General features: G+C 42.7%; 1 protein-coding gene across 2 annotated transcripts; it reads right to left on the reverse strand.

Annotated features, from left to right (window-relative positions):
* Window positions 1–1,731: 1,731 nt before the first annotated feature.
* Window positions 1,732–17,214, reverse strand: LOC125013370 (A disintegrin and metalloproteinase with thrombospondin motifs 8-like). Of its 2 annotated transcripts, XM_047593991.1 has the most exons (9): window positions 16,056–17,202; window positions 13,905–14,144; window positions 9,053–9,185; window positions 8,774–8,941; window positions 7,663–7,955; window positions 6,010–6,196; window positions 4,594–4,766; window positions 4,189–4,364; window positions 1,732–4,037 (listed from the first exon to the last, which is right to left on the reverse strand). In XM_047593991.1, exons 1-9 carry the CDS (start codon window positions 16,794–16,796, stop codon window positions 3,293–3,295), a joined length of 2,856 nt encoding a protein of 951 aa, XP_047449947.1. In that variant the 5' UTR covers window positions 16,797–17,202; the 3' UTR covers window positions 1,732–3,292. The 2 variants fall into 2 exon arrangements, with proteins under 2 accessions (XP_047449947.1, XP_047449948.1); XM_047593992.1 differs by lacking the exon at window positions 13,905–14,144 and having other exon boundaries at window positions 16,056–17,214.
* Window positions 17,215–18,003: the final 789 nt, after the last annotated feature.

Genomic DNA, 18,003 nt, shown 5'->3' on the forward strand with positions numbered 1-18,003 from the left:
AACTTTTTTGTATTAAGTTTCTATGTTGTCAATTTTATCTTTTCATTGTAATTGAAAGTTTCTGTCTCTCTGTAGACAGAATTTGTCATTTGGTGTCTCTTTGTACACGGTGACTCTCTTCAGCCCCTTGTTTTCAGTTAGAAATTTCCAGTCTCTTTGTTGTCAGTGTAGGTGTTTGTATTCATTTTAGGTCTCTTTGATTTCACCTTTTAATCATATGAGTCTCTCTTGCTCTTTTTTTGTCTCTTGGTATCTCTTTGCAGTTGTTTTGCATTTTTGTCATTTCCTGTGTTCATTTCTTCGTAGTCCTTCCATTTATATTTTTGTGCTTCACTTATTGTTTTGTGTCTGTCTGTGTATCTGTTTGTATTTAGGAATGGCAATCCACATCATGTAATCCATTAAATATCTTTTATTGTTCATCTACCAAGCTGTAGCAGATGCAGAATGCAGAAAGACATTAAAACCAGAATGTTGTTAGCCTTTGTTGTCACATGTTATGTGGCTATTCCTCCATAACCACAGCTACTGAGCATGTTTTCAAATGTCTGTCTTTAATTTATCTTAACGTCAGTGGTTCCACTATTGGAGTTTGTAAAACCAGCACTAAAATCTGCCTCACCCAGGTTTTAAAAGGGTCCAACCCACCTAAAAGAATTCCATCAGTCTGGCTTTCTGTGGAGAACTAAGTGTGGACAGTTGTCACAAGAGAGTGGTACACATGAAAATTTGCTTGGAATTTATGGGCTGTTTTGCACTATGGCTTCTAACAGTTGTTGCATGGTTGCTTATATACTACTATTACTATAATTACTACTGCTATTGCTACTACTACTGCTGCTACTACTCCTACTACTAATAATGATGATGATGTGAAGGGCCTTTAAGGTAAGTAGCACATCTTGTTTCAGTGATGGATTTTATTGGAAAGCAGTGGAGCTGCTGAAGCACTGGGGCGATGTGGTCCATGGAGGGAGTTCGGGGTGATGACACCTGCCGCAGTGTTTTGGACCAGTTGAAGTTTGTGGAGACACTTGGACGATAAACGAAAAAGAACAGAGCTACAGTAGTCAATATGGGAGGTGACACTTGCATGGACAAGAATGGCAGTGGTGTTTTGCTTTAGTGATGGGCGAAGTCAAATGATGTTGTGGAGTTGGAAGTAAGCAGACCGGGTCACGTTGTTGATGTGGATTTCAAGAGATAAGAGCGTGCTGTCGAGGATGACGCCCAGCCTCTTAACCTGAGGGAATGAAGTACAGTAGAGTTATCAGTGTTAAACGAAAAACTGTTAACTTTGGCCAGAGTACCTCTGTTCGTTTGTTGCAGTTGCAAGAGAAAGAGACAAACAGAAAGAGGTCGACTTAGTAGAGCTGAGTGTCATCTGTGTAGGTTGAAAATGTAGCTTATGTTTATGTAATATATTGCATAGTGGAAGAATGTAAATGTTGAAAATGTTGAGAGATGGTGTCAAAGGTTGCTCTTAGGTCAAGGAAAATCAGAATACTTAAAAATCCAGAGTCAGATGCCATGTGGAGGTCATTAGTGACTTCTGTAAGAGTTGTTTCTGTGCTCCCAATTCTAGACACAGGAATAATAAATGCAATTACAGTTTCCTGCACAACAGAGAAAATTTCCACTCATATTTAGATGCAAGTTTTGTGGGAAACGTTTCACAATTTTTATTTTGGTTGTCATTAAGGATAGGTCACAGAAGGAGAGAGCCACAGATGGACATAAATGTGTTTATTCAACCATTTTATAGACAAAAACCTCAAAGACAATTAATTACATGTCTAAAGTAAAAACTTTACAAAAATAAATAGCTTAAAAAGGAAGCTGCAATAATAAAATAGCATAGTCCTTCACTGAAGGGATATAGGCCTAATGCTCCATCTTTTTTGTTTAATAATACATTGTAAATTAACAATAGGAATGAGGAATCAAATATACATACAAGAGTCTGAAAACAACTGTGAGTGTTTGCATAAGATGCATTAACAAATAAGTCTGAAAAGGAATAAAATTAATGTTATTTTTCCTATACAAGATACGTAGTATGCTTATCACTTAACTTAATGGTATTACCCCCAAAAGAATCAATTATTGGACTGAAGAATAGTGTGTTCCAGCTTTCCTCTCAAGCGCATTGTGATGCACCAGGGGAAAGAAAAAAATAACTAAACTACAAGGCAGAGGACAATTCTCTGTCACGGGTTCTTCTGTTCAGGAAGGACCAGTCATTATCTAGGCTAAAACATTTACACCAGAGTGTAAACTCAGATTCTGACACGCTCTATAACTTCTAAACATGTAATTCATAACTAAATCATTTTGTTTTCATATAGGATACAACCACCACATTCTAAAATCCAAAACATTGTCACATATGGTCAGCTAATGGGTTTGCCCATCTCTCAACAATGCTAGTACTTAGGGTAAAAATACATCCTCATTGCAACTATTTGATGCGAAACACAGTATGTGTGTAGAAAAACCATACAGGAGCCCATTTCCCAGAGGCTTAAAATGTCAATGATTCAATCCTATGTACTTACCACAATGATAGGTAAACGGCTCGATCAAAGCTTTATAGGGTGGTGTTCTGTGGAGGACAACTGGAGGTATATTTACACTGTGCTGGTGTGTTTAACAGCAGATACATGCCATTGTTTTAGTCCCACGTTAAGTAACAGACAAGCGAGGAAGACAAACTGCAGATATTAGCTCCATCCAAAAAGTTGGATTCCTTTAAAGTGGGACTTGAATTCTTCTCACTCTGGAGAAAACACACACTGCACCTTCATCTAGCATCTACACATAGCATCATGTGTATATCATGAGGTAGATTTACATTGTTTCAAATTTCAATAGTGGTTGTCAAATGTCAACATAACATGACAAAACAATTTTCAGTTTAAGCCCATGGTGTGACTTGCAACCAATTGGTAACATGGATGGATTATGAGAAATTAGATCCTAGGACACAGACATAATACCAGGCCCCTGCCTCTCCTATGTAGGAGGAAGACCCTCCGACTGAAAGAGACTCAAATAGACCTCTGATGAGGTGCCAGATTACATTTCGCGGGCATACCAGAATTTACAGGACATCCAAAAATTTGTCATTTGTGGCCCTTTAGTATTTGTGGCTGTTTTATGTCTCCTTGAAGTAATTTTGTTCCTGATTAACTAGGCCGCTATGCTTGTTCCTGGACACCCGCTCAACAATCCATTCATGGTTGGTAAGTGCACTCAGACCAAAGATGAAAGTTCACTGTACTTGTGGGCTTCATAAGCAGTCCTGGTTGAAACATTCTCCAGAGACTTGCTCCGGGAATTTGTTTGGATCACACTTCTCTGGATCAACAGTCTTCCCAGTGTAGTCTATGCAGAGGACACTGCGGCGACGCTCCCCCAGTCCACAAGTTCGTGAGCAGGCAGACCAGGGTCCCATTTGCCATATGGGACATGGCATGTCCCCGCAAGGACTGATGTCTGTGGGCTTCAGGTCTTTGTCACAATGACTGGAGAGGTATCCTTCACTGTCTCTGCATTCAACAATCCTTCTGGACCAACCGGAGCCGCAGCTCTTGGAGCACTCGGACCACTCTCCCAGCACCCATTCAGGCGTACCAAATGGATGGATCATGTGCAAAGACAGGGACGAGCCCTTCTTGTCCTTGGATTTGCTGAAGGTCACATCTTTGGGGATGAAAAAGGTGTATTTGACCTTAGGAGGGTTGGCGTCCCCTGCGGTGGCCAGAAGTTGAATGGTGATGGCCTCTTTCAGCTGCCTGAAGCTCTGGATCCTCTCCAGCGTGGTGGAGGAGCCGCTGTACTTTAGAACAGCACCCAGCACAGGAATGTCCTGCTCCACTGTGGACACGGAGAAGTTACCGTTGAGGATGTAACTGCCACTTTCTCGCTTTATAGCCAGGTAGTTTCCATCGTGTTTGATCCCTCTGTGGCTCCGCTGTTTGATGTCAATGTTAGTGGCGCCTACGGGAATTGTGACAATGTCACTGTATCCGTAGCTGATTGGGAAGACAAAGAAGAAGATTTAACACTTTGTTCTCTTACTTTAAAGAATCAGTTCATATTTCATACTATTATTATACCGTATATTATCTATATTTTATTTGTATCTTTTCGTGTTTGTTATAGGACTTTTTCTAGAGCGCTTACATTGCCTTGTTGTAGGAGCCTGTGATCTTTCTACAGGTGAGTCCACTTCCTCCACAGATTCCACACTTGTCCACCCTGTTGTTGGATCCAATCACGTGGTCGCAGCCCGCTTTCACACACTGTCCTTGCACACACACGGATGTGGTGTCAGGGCCACACGTTGTTCCATCGGTGACCTGCAGAAAGCATCGATAGAGATCGTCAATCGTCACGCTTAAGTGAAAGTTTAGGATTTCTTAAACATATATTTCTGATTCAGAAAAACAAAACAAAACATCAATTTACATTTAACTTAAACTTTTCATTTGCGGATGGAGGTTGGGATCAGAATTGGACTTTCATTTGGGTTATACTACAGATTATGCGTAAGACAATGAGCTGTGCTGTAGAGCACACGTACTGTACCTTGGGTTCAAACACCTTAAATTCACTGCTGCCTCTGGCCCTGCAGAACAGCTTACATCTGTCTCGTGGAGAGACGCCGGCATACTTTGGTATCCACTGTTTCATGATCCCATTGTGGTCCAGGTAGTTGGGGCTGTTGTACTTCTCACACTGCTCCTCTCTGAAACTCTTACCTGAGGGCACAAGACAAAAACGTTATTCTCTGCATTCACTGAGCACTGAACCTAGAGGCAAGATGACTTCTAATGAAGTCATCTTGTTTTGTAAAGAAAGCCTGGATATTCACAGAACCCAGAAGCTGGACCAACTTCCCTACGCACGAATCTTTTATTTTGGAAACTTTGTCTGGAACCCGATTATACTACAGCAATGATCTGCAGGGCGAATCAGATCTTTTGGGTTGGACTTTGCGTGGTGATGGACAGAAGAGTAGCACTAATGTAGTCGTCGTCTGAGGGTCGTGTACTTGAATTTGTTTCAAATTGGTTTTAGGTCTATCCAGTTGCGTGCAGAGGTAGTTATCCTTTCTGTATCAGCGGGAACATGCGTCATAAAAATCTAAATCCAAATGGACTCACATTCTGATAAGAAGTGAGTCTTCCACGCAAGTTCCAGAGAAATATTTACCCTCCAATCGTAGACGCTGAAGTCCAACACTTCAGTGATTGTGGAAAAACAGAGATCACCTCACTGTCTCCCACTGTTTAAAGCTTTGGCCAGATTACAAACACATCTTTTATAATATCGGTTACGTAAAAGTGAATCTTCAGCCAGAATTTATGGTTTTGCGAGGAGGCCCAGAGCACATAACGTCGTCATTCCAGCTTCCAGCAGGCATGCAGAATCCCCTTGACCAAATGAGTGTAAAAATAATGTTAACAGCTTTAGACCTCACCCTAAGATCTCTTGACATTGTTTGGGAGTTTCTGCAAATTTCATCCCATTCACATTAATCAAATCAAACACCCAAATTTCTTTTCCAGACCGGTGTGTAAGAGTCCTGGCACTTTAGTTTTCTCCAATTTCCAAAATCATTCTATACTTTTTTAGTGTTCCCCTCTTATGTAACTCGGCAGCTGACTGTGAGAGACATTATGAGTTATACACGGAGGATATAACATATACAGGCGGAATCAGTTTTTTAAGGTCAGAGAGTGAAGAATGCAGAAGGAAATTTAATTTTCAGCGAGTGTATGAACGGCTACTTTAAACCACACGAGTCAAACACTGAATTTCTCAATCTAAACAGTTGCTGCTCTATTTTTTCCCATAATCCCAAACAGTTTACCAATAAAGAGTTATTACATATGCAGTATCTTTGGTTGATGGTAAGTCATTGTGTATGCCTTTTGATTTTTATTCTAATGCTACTATCTGTTTGTATAGTTCATCAAAAAGCATTGTGCAGACTCTCACCTTCACTGTTGTCACATGGCTGTATGTTGCAGGACTGGTACTGAACCCTCTGGCCCTCGCAGTACTTCCCTCCGTTCTGAGGCACAGGATCCGTGCACTCCCTGTGGGAGAACTCCACCCCACCTCCGCACGTCCTGGAGCACTGCTGCCACGGTCCCCACGAGCTCCAGCCGCCGTCCACAACGATCTGCCGTGAAAACACACACAGAAAAAAAAAAAAAAAAGAGCGGTCAGAGTAGTCGGTTAGAGCCCCGCGCCAGAGGCAATCTCAGCTGTGCAGCTTAAACCGCAGTCTGGGCTTCAGGGTTTGAGGCCGCACAGTGTGTTGGCGTGCAGCGACTCTAGGCTAAATCTGTGCTGAAGTTCGGCACGCGCCTGCTGTCTGCCTCTACCCACATTCCTGCCACATGTGTCACTCACCGCTAGTGGAACCTGCCATGCTGCAACTTCGTACAGGAAAGTGTGTGTGTGTGTGTGTGTGTGTGTGTGTGTGCGCGCATTTACTAGGATGGGTGTCCTTTCCAGAAGTTTTATTAGTTTGGACCTGCTAACATCCCCGCTGCCAGCACGTCTGGATTCATAAACAGATGTGTGTTCATAACATAAGGAGAAGATATCAAGGCAGCTGAGCTCAAATGAAACACTGGGATGCATGGATGTTCTTTAAGGAAATATAAAAGGGCACCATGAGGCTGCTGCACTCAAACTCACCAAAAAGTGGCACTGAGAGCTCTTGTTTTCATTCATGCGTACTGCTTAAAACTGAACCTCACACACAAAGACTATCTGATCTTTAATAAAAAAAAAAACAATTACAGTACAATTTGATATGGAGCTTTAACTGCAGATTTTTCTATCAACGTTTTGTTGTTTATTGGTTTGTTTGAAAGAGTTAATACTCAATCAGGATATGAGAAAAATAAAATACCATTTTTTAAATTTGGATTTTGTTGTGGCCGTGTTTTAACCGACCAAAAAAAACACACCTCTGCACACAACTGGACAATCCTACGGCAACTCTGAGCCGTCGTGCTGTAATCAAATTCAACATGATGGTCAGATCACACGCATGACTACGTCGCTGTTACTCTTCTGCTCATTACTAGACAAAGTCCACCCAAACGATTTAGCCGATCTTGCATTATGTTCACCGGCTGGGTTTTTTTTTTCTTTCTGTGTTTGGTGCTTGGGCACAGTGGGTCTATCAACTTCCTGCCGTGGCTTAAAATAAGGTGGGTGGGAGCTGTAAGACTGAAGCAAAAAAAAAATAAAAAATCATGCAATCAAAACAAAAACCCTGCAGAGTTGTAATCTGCAAAACAAGTTGAGCATTTGTTTGTTGCTGCAAGCAACATCCTGCATGTAATAAACAGTCATTCAACCCTGTGCTCATATAAAAATATTGACTAGTGCACATTTGAAGCACTTGAATCTGGCGCTGTGTAAATAATTACACCACAGTGGTATCTGATAAAACAGAAAGACATCCACCAAACTGACTAGGCGGCGTCAGGTAAACAGCTAAATTGAGATAATGAAAGCCACCATGACCTACTGATCATACGAGACCAGGCAACAAGGGAAACGAAAGGTTTTACTGTCGTATTGAAGTCAAACTTGCATAAAAATAAAATAAAAATCACGCTGCCTTACCAGCGGCTGCGTCACCTCCAGGGTTGACCTGCACGCTCCGTTGAGGCATGTCCCATTCGGGCTGCAGGGGGTGCCATCGGCCCAGGGCAGGCTGCCGTTCTTGGTGGAGCACTGCTGCGTCCCGTCCTCCTGACACCACAGCTGGCTGCAGACGTCGCTGTCTGAGGTGTTGGGGCAAAGGATGAACTCCTCTCCAAAAATCTGCTGGCACTGCTGGTCCAGGCTGTACTTCGTGCCCGGCAGCTCTCTCGGTAGGGGCAGGGTATTCTCCGGGACATCCAGCAGACAGTCCCCTGTGGTTAAAATACAAAGCAACGCTGTATGAGAATGTTTATATTATGCTGAATGGAGATTATGGGCTTTGCAACGTTGTGACAATAGAAAATGTGTTTCTCTTTGTTTGTGGTATGACAACAGAGGAGAAATATTCAGGGCAAGCCGAATCCTGACTATAAAAATAAATAATTTACTTATGCAGCGCACTTTTATAGGCGGCCTAATGTTCTGTATCTGGACATTCGACAGCGTTTCTCGATCAGAATATATTCATTATTCCTCTAATGACCGTTACTGATTCAAAACGTTTTTTTTGTCTGGGGTTGTCAATGACACCCATGGTTCGGAATGAACATTCTCAGCCACATGAGTTTTGGTTGGAGACACTTTCCAACTGATAAAGAACATATTTAGCTGACACCAGCTGTTGCTTTTGGCTGAGGAGGGGGAGAACAGGAAGAAGTCCATAGTATGACTCAGTGGAAGAAAAGGGATCACCGATAGGTCCAGCAAGGATACAAACAATACAAGATGCACAACACGAGACGGGAAGAGGGAGCGACAAACGCACGGTTAGGGGAGAGAGGGAGAAAGGGAGAGGGGCGATGAGAAGAGGATGTGGAAACATGAGGCAAGATAAACTATCCCTGCAACCCATAATTTGGGGAGGCATGTCGTAGCAGGAAAGCATTACTTCATGTAGGAGATCAGGAGGGTATGTTTTATACACCTCTGAATCCGCCTTAATAACAGAGCCACGGTATCAAGGCAGATGTTGGCAGATCAACATTAACTTTTCGCACTTTGTGTGGCAAGAAGCTGAAACATTTCCTACCATGACCGTTGTCGAAGAATTCAGTGATGTAGAGAGCACTGCAGGGAGACCAAGGCGCAGTCTTGTTAAGGCTGACAAACAGCGGAGCCATGAGATAATGCCCTCCCAGATCCCCAAACAGCCTCTCACACGTCTTGGAGTCGTCGTGGGGCATACTCAACACGTGACCTGCAGGACGGCAAAAATATGACGTTGGTAAGTTTGCTGTGAATCTTTGAAGAAGACATTAATGTAGCGCGTCGCACTATGTTTAAAAGGTCCCGGTAAATGTGACCTCACCTAACTCGTGTGCGGCAGTGAAGGCAGCTTGCAGGCCGTTGTCCTCTATGACTGAGCAGCTTCTCTTTGGATCGCACATCGTCCCGACATCGGCCACGCCCAGCGTGTCGCAGTTCTTCTGTCCGCAGATGTCCTGCAACACAAACACGACATCAAAGCTGGAACACTGAGATCGAGACGAGTCTGAAAATGTAATTCAGATGAACACGGCAGCCTTCACAGCTGCTGATAAAACCACAAACATTCTGAGTGGTTGTCTTTTCCTAAAAACTTCTCACAACTTCCTCAAAACTTTGGTCATTTTTTTTTTCTAACAGTGACATGTGCCACAAAGATTTAAAAGCAAAAAACAAAAGCAACTTGGTCAAGTTTGAAATTGTGTTGTTAGCAACATTGATTGACAGGTCTCAGCTAATGTGGCGCTCAGTATCGTTGAATGAATGAAGTGTGGACTGAAAGATAACCTCGAATTTTCTCTTAACTAAAATATGTTGGACTCATGTTAATGCACATTTAAATAAATAATTTTTTTTCGGGGACAATAAAAAAAAAATATGAAAAACGTGTTATCACCTAAAGATTTTGCGACCAACCTGCAGTACCCCCACAGCTCCCCTAAGGGTCGCAGACGCCCTGTTAAAAACCTCTGCTTTAAACTAACCATTGTTACTTTTAGCTGTTTTAAGATAACTAGTTTAATACCTCTGGTTAACTAGTCCATGTATTAGCTAGCTAGTAGAACTGTTTATTTATTTCATTAGCTTTGTGTTACCGTAATCCATCATTCTTAATCCATGACTTTTACCAAATGGTTTTGTTTTCATGCATTTTCAGCAATATGTGGTGTTCTGGTCACCTCACTGAATACCTGTATTTGAATTTTCCCTCTCTCCTTTTAAAGTTAGGCTTAAAACGCTTGTCTTTAATCTGATCTGATTGATAGTTAGAGCTGCCTCAATTGGCCCTGAACAATCCCTTATTTATGCTGCTATAGATCTAGGAGCTGGGGGACCTCCCACGATGCACTGAGCACCTGTGCTCTACTTTCTGCCTTTCTACTTTCTCACACTGAGCGCCCATCGACCTGCCCAGCGTTCATGGCTAAATGCAGAATTCTAATAAGTCCAACCTGCCTATGAAACCTCTTATATTCATACAATATAACCTCTAACTCACCTGTAATAGAACAACTGTTGTCACTGACAGTTTTATGTCCCTTTGCTCTTGTTTATTCCTATAACAGTGTCTTTATGATCACTCGAACACTAAACACACCTCTATATTTAACATTCTGAATCCTAGCTCTCTGTTATTATTTTATTCACTATCAATCTCTCATGTTACAATAATCAGCTATATGCTGTACTTGTTTGCACATGATTAGCCACTACATGTATGCTTTAGTTAGACAGTATGTATGATAAATGCGATATCATCCTCCTTTTTCTGTCACTACCTGCCCGACGTCAAACATGTGGTCCCCCCATATGAGCTGAGTTCGGCTCTAAAAGTCTTAAAGGTCAATACTCATACTCACTGTCACTATCAGCAGCTAAGCTACTGCGTCTAGTTTTATGTTAGCCCTAGCACAGTGAATGTAGCTTTGGAAAACATCTGACCATTAATGCTACCTACGAGACATCAAATCTGAATATACTTCCATTTTTATGTCTTCATAATATATAAAATAATTATTATTACATGGATGTAGAAGCAGAATATGTCAGTTAGAACAACACTGAGACACTAGTCATTAAGTAAGAAATGTAGCACACACACCCCTGCACATCATAATCAGAAGAGGTGTCAATAAGAGTCGGTATGTACTGGCAGGAAGTGGTATCTGGAGGAACATCGGTGACATACCGTTTACAAGTGCCACAAGTCGCTGCAGTGGCAGCAGCAAAGCAAAAACAACGGTAGTGACATTCAGAATCAGCGTGTGCTTCCAGAATAGCCGCATACCATCTCCTACTTTCTCATCTCAGTGCTGCTGCTAAAAATGCTTCAGTGCCATGGGACACTAAAACTTTCCACCAAAACTAAACTAAAGTCCCCGACTCGCTTGCCTTGATTTTAAACTATTTCATTCACCTCGGTCCAGGTAAAGTGTTGGACAGTCAGTATGGGGTTGAGAAATCCCTCAATCAGACTGTAATTTTATGCATGATTAAAACATGGCAAATACTTGCTTGATAGATTAGGAATATATGGCATGAAAGGCATTCCTGAAAGCACACTTCATCCAAATAGTGTCATAAAGAAAAGAATCCATGGCCGTCTATCAACAATTCAGAAACACATTGCTCAGTGTTTCCAAAATGAAAGAAGGCAAAGAAATGTCCTCAGCATGCGGCCGCCCCAAAGTTGTCATGTGGGAAAATTAACAGTGTGGTCGGTGCATCAGAAATCTTTCCCTATTTGAGATGCTGCCTGGGTATGTAGGATGGAGACGGATGCGTCCATGGCCTCGCCTCAACCGACTCATTCCGGAAAAAAAACCACAAGGCAGAACAGCCTGTGATTCAAAAGACATCTGGACCGGGAGCCTCAATTTGAACGCAGCTCAGCATGTGTTTGTACACCTTGTTCCACAACAGCAACCGTCTCTCCTGTATGCAGACACAGATGTGATGCTATACTATATGTATGAAGAAAGGCTCAAATCCTGACACTCCTGTTGCAGATAATGCTGGTAAATGGAAAAAAAAAACTATAGTGTAGTAATGCAATAGAAAAATGTTTCCACTATATGTATCACAGTTTATGTCTTGAGTTTCACAACAGCCAGTAGTGGCCTTCTCTTATGACTGTGGGATGCATGGCACACACCCCGACTCGGCCGCACACTCAAGCCCTGACCAGTTTAGGTGGCTTCATCGTGTCAGGCCTGATTTGTGGTGGCACTAAAGTTAGCTCATCCACGAAGAGGCTTCTGTCCTCTACGTTTCAAAGCATATCTCCACAGAAGTGGAAAAACAAACACAAACCGGGTTTGCATGAATGATGGTTTCCCCCGATTGAACGCGGCAAATCCAACACTGCAAAAACCCATATGTTCTCTCCATCATTTCCCCTGATCCGGGGTCAGATTTACATGCCAATGTCATTCGGTAGGCGGATAAACGCCAAGCCTGTCATCAAATCAAGCCGCAAACCAGGGCACTTAGCTATAAAAGTTTAATAATACGCCCGATGTATTGTCTGCTAACACCTTGTCAGCAAGCACATACCAGATGGGAAAAAGCAGCCAAATACGGCAGAACAAGCCAATCACAGCTCAAACCCTAAGGACTTGTGAGCTTATTTCCTGTTGAAGCATCCATAAAGTGCAGTTTGTTTGCTTTGTGTTGACATTCTCCCAGCTTGGAAAAGATTACAGCTATTCCATCTCTGCAGCCTGTTTTCAGCATCCTCAATTTACCCAAAGAAATGGAAGGAATTTGCCTTTTTTTCCTCACATTTATGTAATCTCAAACTGGGTCGGTTGAGAAAGAGGGCGAGGAGGTGTCGGACTCCTCTGCATTGGCTACAACTGGCCCCAAAATGCACCTGTATTACTATATGACATTTGGGTTCAGATAATTATAGTGTGGTTGAGTGTGGTGCCTGCGAAACCACATTATTTACAGACCACATCTGGTCTGGGACAGCTTTCCACCACGGTCGGCTATGACTCATTCTTGCTGGGCTGTTGCCTTCTGAATGGGAAAAAAATACACCAGACAACCAGAATATCATGCGTAAGAGGAGTATTGTAACACTACACTGAAGAATACTCATTTGGTTGCAAGCGTTGCTAGGTTCTGAAGATAAGTCAGACTGGCATCAGCCGTCTTGATCACAGTGACTTTTAAAGCTTATGTTGGTAAGACGCACACAAACACATTCAGCTACATGTTAGCCATGTTTTGGTCCTCCTGTGACCATCTTTTCCCCCCTAAAACTTATCTATCTACTTATGTTAGAAAGAAAGTTAATGAGAGACGTGTACAAAGCAGATTTGGGAGCAAAGAAACATCTAAAATTCCTTGTAGCCTTGAAGATAACTAGGGTAATTCTCTTGAATCATCACTAGATGATGTAATTTGTCTATTAGCCGATTAGTTCTCTAATAATATCATTAGCACAGTTTTTAATTAGAGTTCACGGACAGGGTATTGAAAGCAATAAGCATTTTCCAGGACTAAAATATTACCGCCTAAAACCCCATGATACTGCTGCTAGCAATATTTGGTGTCCCCCAGGGATCAGTTTTGGGGCAACAGCTGTTTCAAAATGACATAATGGGAAATTTGGCAATAAAGGCTGAACCGTGGTTGTACTTGTTAACATTTTTTGGGACCGCATCCTCCTCCACAGATGGACCTCAGTCCAATGATTAACAGATCAGTCCTGTATGTGCACGGATAAACCTTGCCCTTGTACAACAATGGTATCGTTATTTTCTTATTTGATCTTTGTCCTCCTGTCCACCGATTACTAGTCAGTGACTTTTGGTCCTGTACCAGTCAGTGGGGTGACCATTTTGCTGATGTATTTTGTTTTAATAGCTGATTCAGTCTCCTACTCAGGATGCTAATTCACCATTTCATCAGTGTAGTGAGGAGTGAGAAAGGAAGACTATAAAATGTGGCTGAACGCTGCAACTTGTAAAATTAACCTTTTAAGTCATTGGCATTTTCTCGACCTCATCAAGATAAAGACTTTCATAAAAATTTTTATTCTGGCAAGCACTTAACTTCACATATTTAAAACCTTATAGATCATAGTAGTTTTCATTGCAAAGTCCTCAACAGCCATCTGTGCAGCTTTGTAAGGAAACCAGACCAGATCTGTGCTTGGCTCTCACCTCTCTAGTGAACAGCATGGCAGTGTCGTAGTGCTCTGGATGCCTCTGGCTTGGTGGGTTGAAGAGCTGCTGCCAAGAACAGAAGTTGCGCAGAGCCATGCCTCCGTTGTTGGAGACATTCGGCCCAACCTCCTCGTCCTCCACCACCAGCATCTTCACCACCACCATGTTCACTGAGTTCTTTATGCTGGGGTGCTTGTAAAGCTGAGCTGCCATGGACATCAAGGTGAGAATGTAGTGCTGCAGCGAAAGAGGGGAGAGTTAAAACACTATGACAATGAACAACTGAATACACAGATGTTCCCTGACTAATTATCGGCTATGTCTTAAGTTTGATTAAGCATGATTTTTGTTTTTCATGCAACTTTACACAAGAAAGCCAATATTTGTATTACAAATACTACAAATTATTATGAAGATATGGATATCAGTGCATTTGAGGTTTGGATGTGGTTTGGGTGTGATTTTGTTGTTTGGTTCACAGCCAGGTGTAGGCTTAGTTATGTTACGTTATAATAAGAGTGTTATATAATGTTAGATCATAATAATGAGGATCAGATGGTCTATGACATTATACCTGTGTATCTGCCTGGAAAAACTAGCACCCGGATTACTAAAGTCCATATTGGTATTTATAATTTAACCATATCGGTTAGATTTAATTAGATTGAATAAGATCAAATAGAAATGTATATGTGCCCTGTGAAGGGCGAGCTGTGTTATGATATATTAAAATGACTGCAAACACAAATATGACTTTTTGTTTTTTGTCCTGCAGATTCTTACTAACTGCAACTGCACTGGTTTGGCAAGGCTGTCGATAAATAAAAGAAGGAAAGGTTTCAACACATTTTACTGCATTACAAATATCTGTAATCATAGCCAAAGGGCCTGAGTAAAAGTGGACCATTACTCAGAATGGGGAACAACCATCTCCTCATGTGCTAGTCCAACTTTAAAGAGGACATCAACGAATGTTAAAAGTATAGTGTGCAACGAAACAGCAATATCTATTGCCCTAGATATTAGTATATGCATATACAGTATGTCTGGCGTCTCTGTTGGTGCAGGAAAAGAGTCTCCAAGAAGTTGACCTGGAGTCTCCTGTCAGACCAATAAACTGTCTGCTGCCTTTAAAGGGGATGAGGGGAGCAGATGTGATTAAAAAAAAAAAATAGTCGCACAATCTTACACGTATCTGCACTTTCAGCTTGCAGACAACTTCACAGAATTAGAAGCATTTTGATTTGATCACTAGCAGGAATTCCCACAGCGCTGTTGTGGTATCGTGTTTTGGCTATGATGCGGATGAGTGTGTGTAGAGTGGGATGATATTTCCACATACAACTTTTTTTTCCCCCACCATGTGGTATAAACACACCCACAGAAACACATGTTTATGTTTGCCCGGGGCAACCAAATCACTAAATCTGCCCCTGCTCACAGAAAACATGTGTAAAAGGGATATGAATTAACAAATGCCCATGTGATTGGTGATAAATATTCAGTGTAAGCCATGTTTATGAGTCAAAGCTTGACCCTGCTGCCTGGTTGCCTTTCTTTTTTCTGAAGAATACTGTAGAGGGCTTGGCAGTTGAAGAGTGTGGTGAATACAAACAGAATCTGTCTGGAGCTGCAGTGGAATGATACTTTTGTTTCACTCTATACTTCATTTTACATATAGAATGTTTTATGTGACATGCAGTAAGAAAGGCTCCATGCAATGAATGCAGAATACTGAGTGCATGCGTTATGGAATAAATATTGCTAGATTCCGTGAATCTTTCGGGATGATGCCGAGGGTTTCCTGCCAAAACGTGACAAAGTCCTGAAGAATGTTGTTCAGCATTGCTCACATTTCTTTAGCCTGACCTCTTTCTGTGCCTGTGGAAAACAGGGAGCCCAAGATCCCTCATCGCCAGAACATGTTTTATGAAGCAGCAGAGAAAACAAATCCCTAGCACTACATTTTCTAGGCCACGAGTGCTGATTTAGTCGACGAGGAAAAAAATGAAGGGGAAAGTGAGATGACGTCTTTAGACGTTTGTTTACGGCGCACTCTAAACTAAAGGTCTGTTTAGCTTCCTGACGGGCGTGTGCGTATGTGTGTGTGTGTGTGTTGCAGGAAAGAATGAGTTCATGGTGTCTGACCTTTATTTCATCTCCATAGAAGTGGGTCATGGTTGAGTCTGCTACCACCAGAGTCTCTATGAACCTTGGCGCGGAAACAAAGCGTCTCCGGCGAGGTTCCCTCTGTGCGTCACCGTCGCCGTGCGTAAAACTTTCCCCACTGTGCTTCTCCACTCGGCTCTCCTCCGTCGCGCGTTCAAACAAGAGGGGAATACCGCGGCTCTCGTTGAATGTCCTCCTCTTGATGACATGCAGCTGCTCGGCAGAGTCTGATCCCAGGCCGCCGCGAAGTTTAGGCTGAATTAAATATTCGTCCCCCTCCGTTATAAAGGAGCCCGAGATGCCGGAGCACAAACTCACAGCCACAACCGAGTTCTGATCTTGGTCAACGATCCCCGAGTAAAAGCAGCTCCTTATCTGTCCCTCACTCTCCTCTGTCTGGTTCATGAGTGTATGGCGGTCCGCTCCCGAGACAGGTTGGGCACCTGAAGCGCTGCGTAAAGCGCCAACATCTCTCGCCTTTATGCGCTGCACGGTGAAGGAAGGCGCGATGAAGCTGGCATCTGGTATGAGATTCAGAGTCAAGTCCTTACCAAATGCACTCAGGACAAACTTCGGCTGCTCCTCGCTTCTTTTCCAAAAGCGGCCACGGATTCTTCCGTTTATCCGAACAGGTACAACATCCTCTGATTCAAACGCAGTGGCAAGTGCCGCGTCGACCACGCACAGGATTAAAATAACAAAGCACACAGTGGTACACATCTTCTGCAATGGAAACTGCACTAAAGAGTGGTAAAAAATAAACACTTTAAAACAAAATATCTCCTTTATGCCTGGTGAGTTACGCGTCTTCCCAAATCGAAACAATACTTTCTCAAAATCTTCTCAGATTAGAGGTGATTTTCTAGTGCTGTAAAGCCAGTCTTGGTCAAAGTAGCCTATGTCTGGTGTTTAATTTCAGTCTGCCTGAGCTGTCGTTTCTAATTCCCTAACCAAGCTAACTCTTGTTGTACCACTCACCAGCACCGCTGCAGTTTGGACATAACGGGGGTATTTATACTTCAGCTCTTCCCTGGACATGAGGGGGTTTATTTTTGATATCCTGCGTTGCTGGAAATTCTCCTCCCACTCGCACTTCATGAGAAACTCGCGGATAAAACGGATCCAATGAGAATAGGCCGACACTCCCCCCTTCTGAAATAGCTTGACAACCGCGCTCCTATTATTAACCCAGCGTGCTATATGGCAGCGGTAGGACATCTATACTACGCATAGCTGGGAGTCCGTCACTTAAGTTATTTCGGAGCCGAATGTGAGTGGCAAGCCCCCACCGTGCCCGGAGGCCCACTAAGGCCGATCTGCTTTATCCCCTGCACAAAGGACCACCGCTGCACTGAGAAAGGCGCCGTGTGTGCTTGGAGCTCACTGCCACCTCCAACACAGAAATGTGGGCTATAATCACATTAGCGGAGCCATAACAGGAATATTACAGCCTGCTGCTGTGTTGTGTTTTTGCGCCATGCAACCAAACGCTGTCTGTAAAATGTTACAAGTTAAAGAATAAAAGAAAGAAAAAAAAACTTTTCTGCAGATTCAGGACTATTTCCATAAGTATTTCTTATCGTTTCTATAGAAGATATAGAACCGTTTTATCCGTTGTGCTGAAGAGGCGTTTCCTCTAAATGTTTTCTGCTGTCTACAAGGCTAAACACAAATTCTTTCAGGGACCACGTGAATTATTTTATTAAGGCTGAAAAATCCTGCACGCAAGGAGACGGCCAACACTTAAAACAACTGGAAAACTGTACATGTGGGACATTTTAAGGCATCTACCGGCAGATGGCGCAAGAGCACATAAAAAGCGGCCCTGGGCATAAGCGCCGGAGGACTTCAACTGCCGACAGGTGTCGCTGTTTACCTGCATTGGTACCTGCATTGGTGTGTGTATTTGACATCGAAGGATATGCTG

The sequence above is a fragment of the Mugil cephalus genome, chromosome 9, assembly GCF_022458985.1.
Source record: "Mugil cephalus isolate CIBA_MC_2020 chromosome 9, CIBA_Mcephalus_1.1, whole genome shotgun sequence".
NCBI lineage: Eukaryota > Metazoa > Chordata > Actinopteri > Mugiliformes > Mugilidae > Mugil > Mugil cephalus.

Coding starts and splice junctions, on each gene's coding strand:
- LOC125013370 (XM_047593991.1), bottom strand. CDS start 16,796: ATGTGTACCACTGTGTGCTTTGTTATTTTAATCCTGTGCGTGGTCGAC. Junction 9,186..13,904: donor CCATGCTGTTCACTAGAGAG/GTGAGAGCCAAG, acceptor TTTGTGTTGCAG/GACATCTGCGGACAGAAGAA. Junction 4,038..4,188: donor GGCTCCTACAACAAGGCAAT/GTAAGCGCTCTA, acceptor CTTCCCAATCAG/CTACGGATACAGTGACATTG.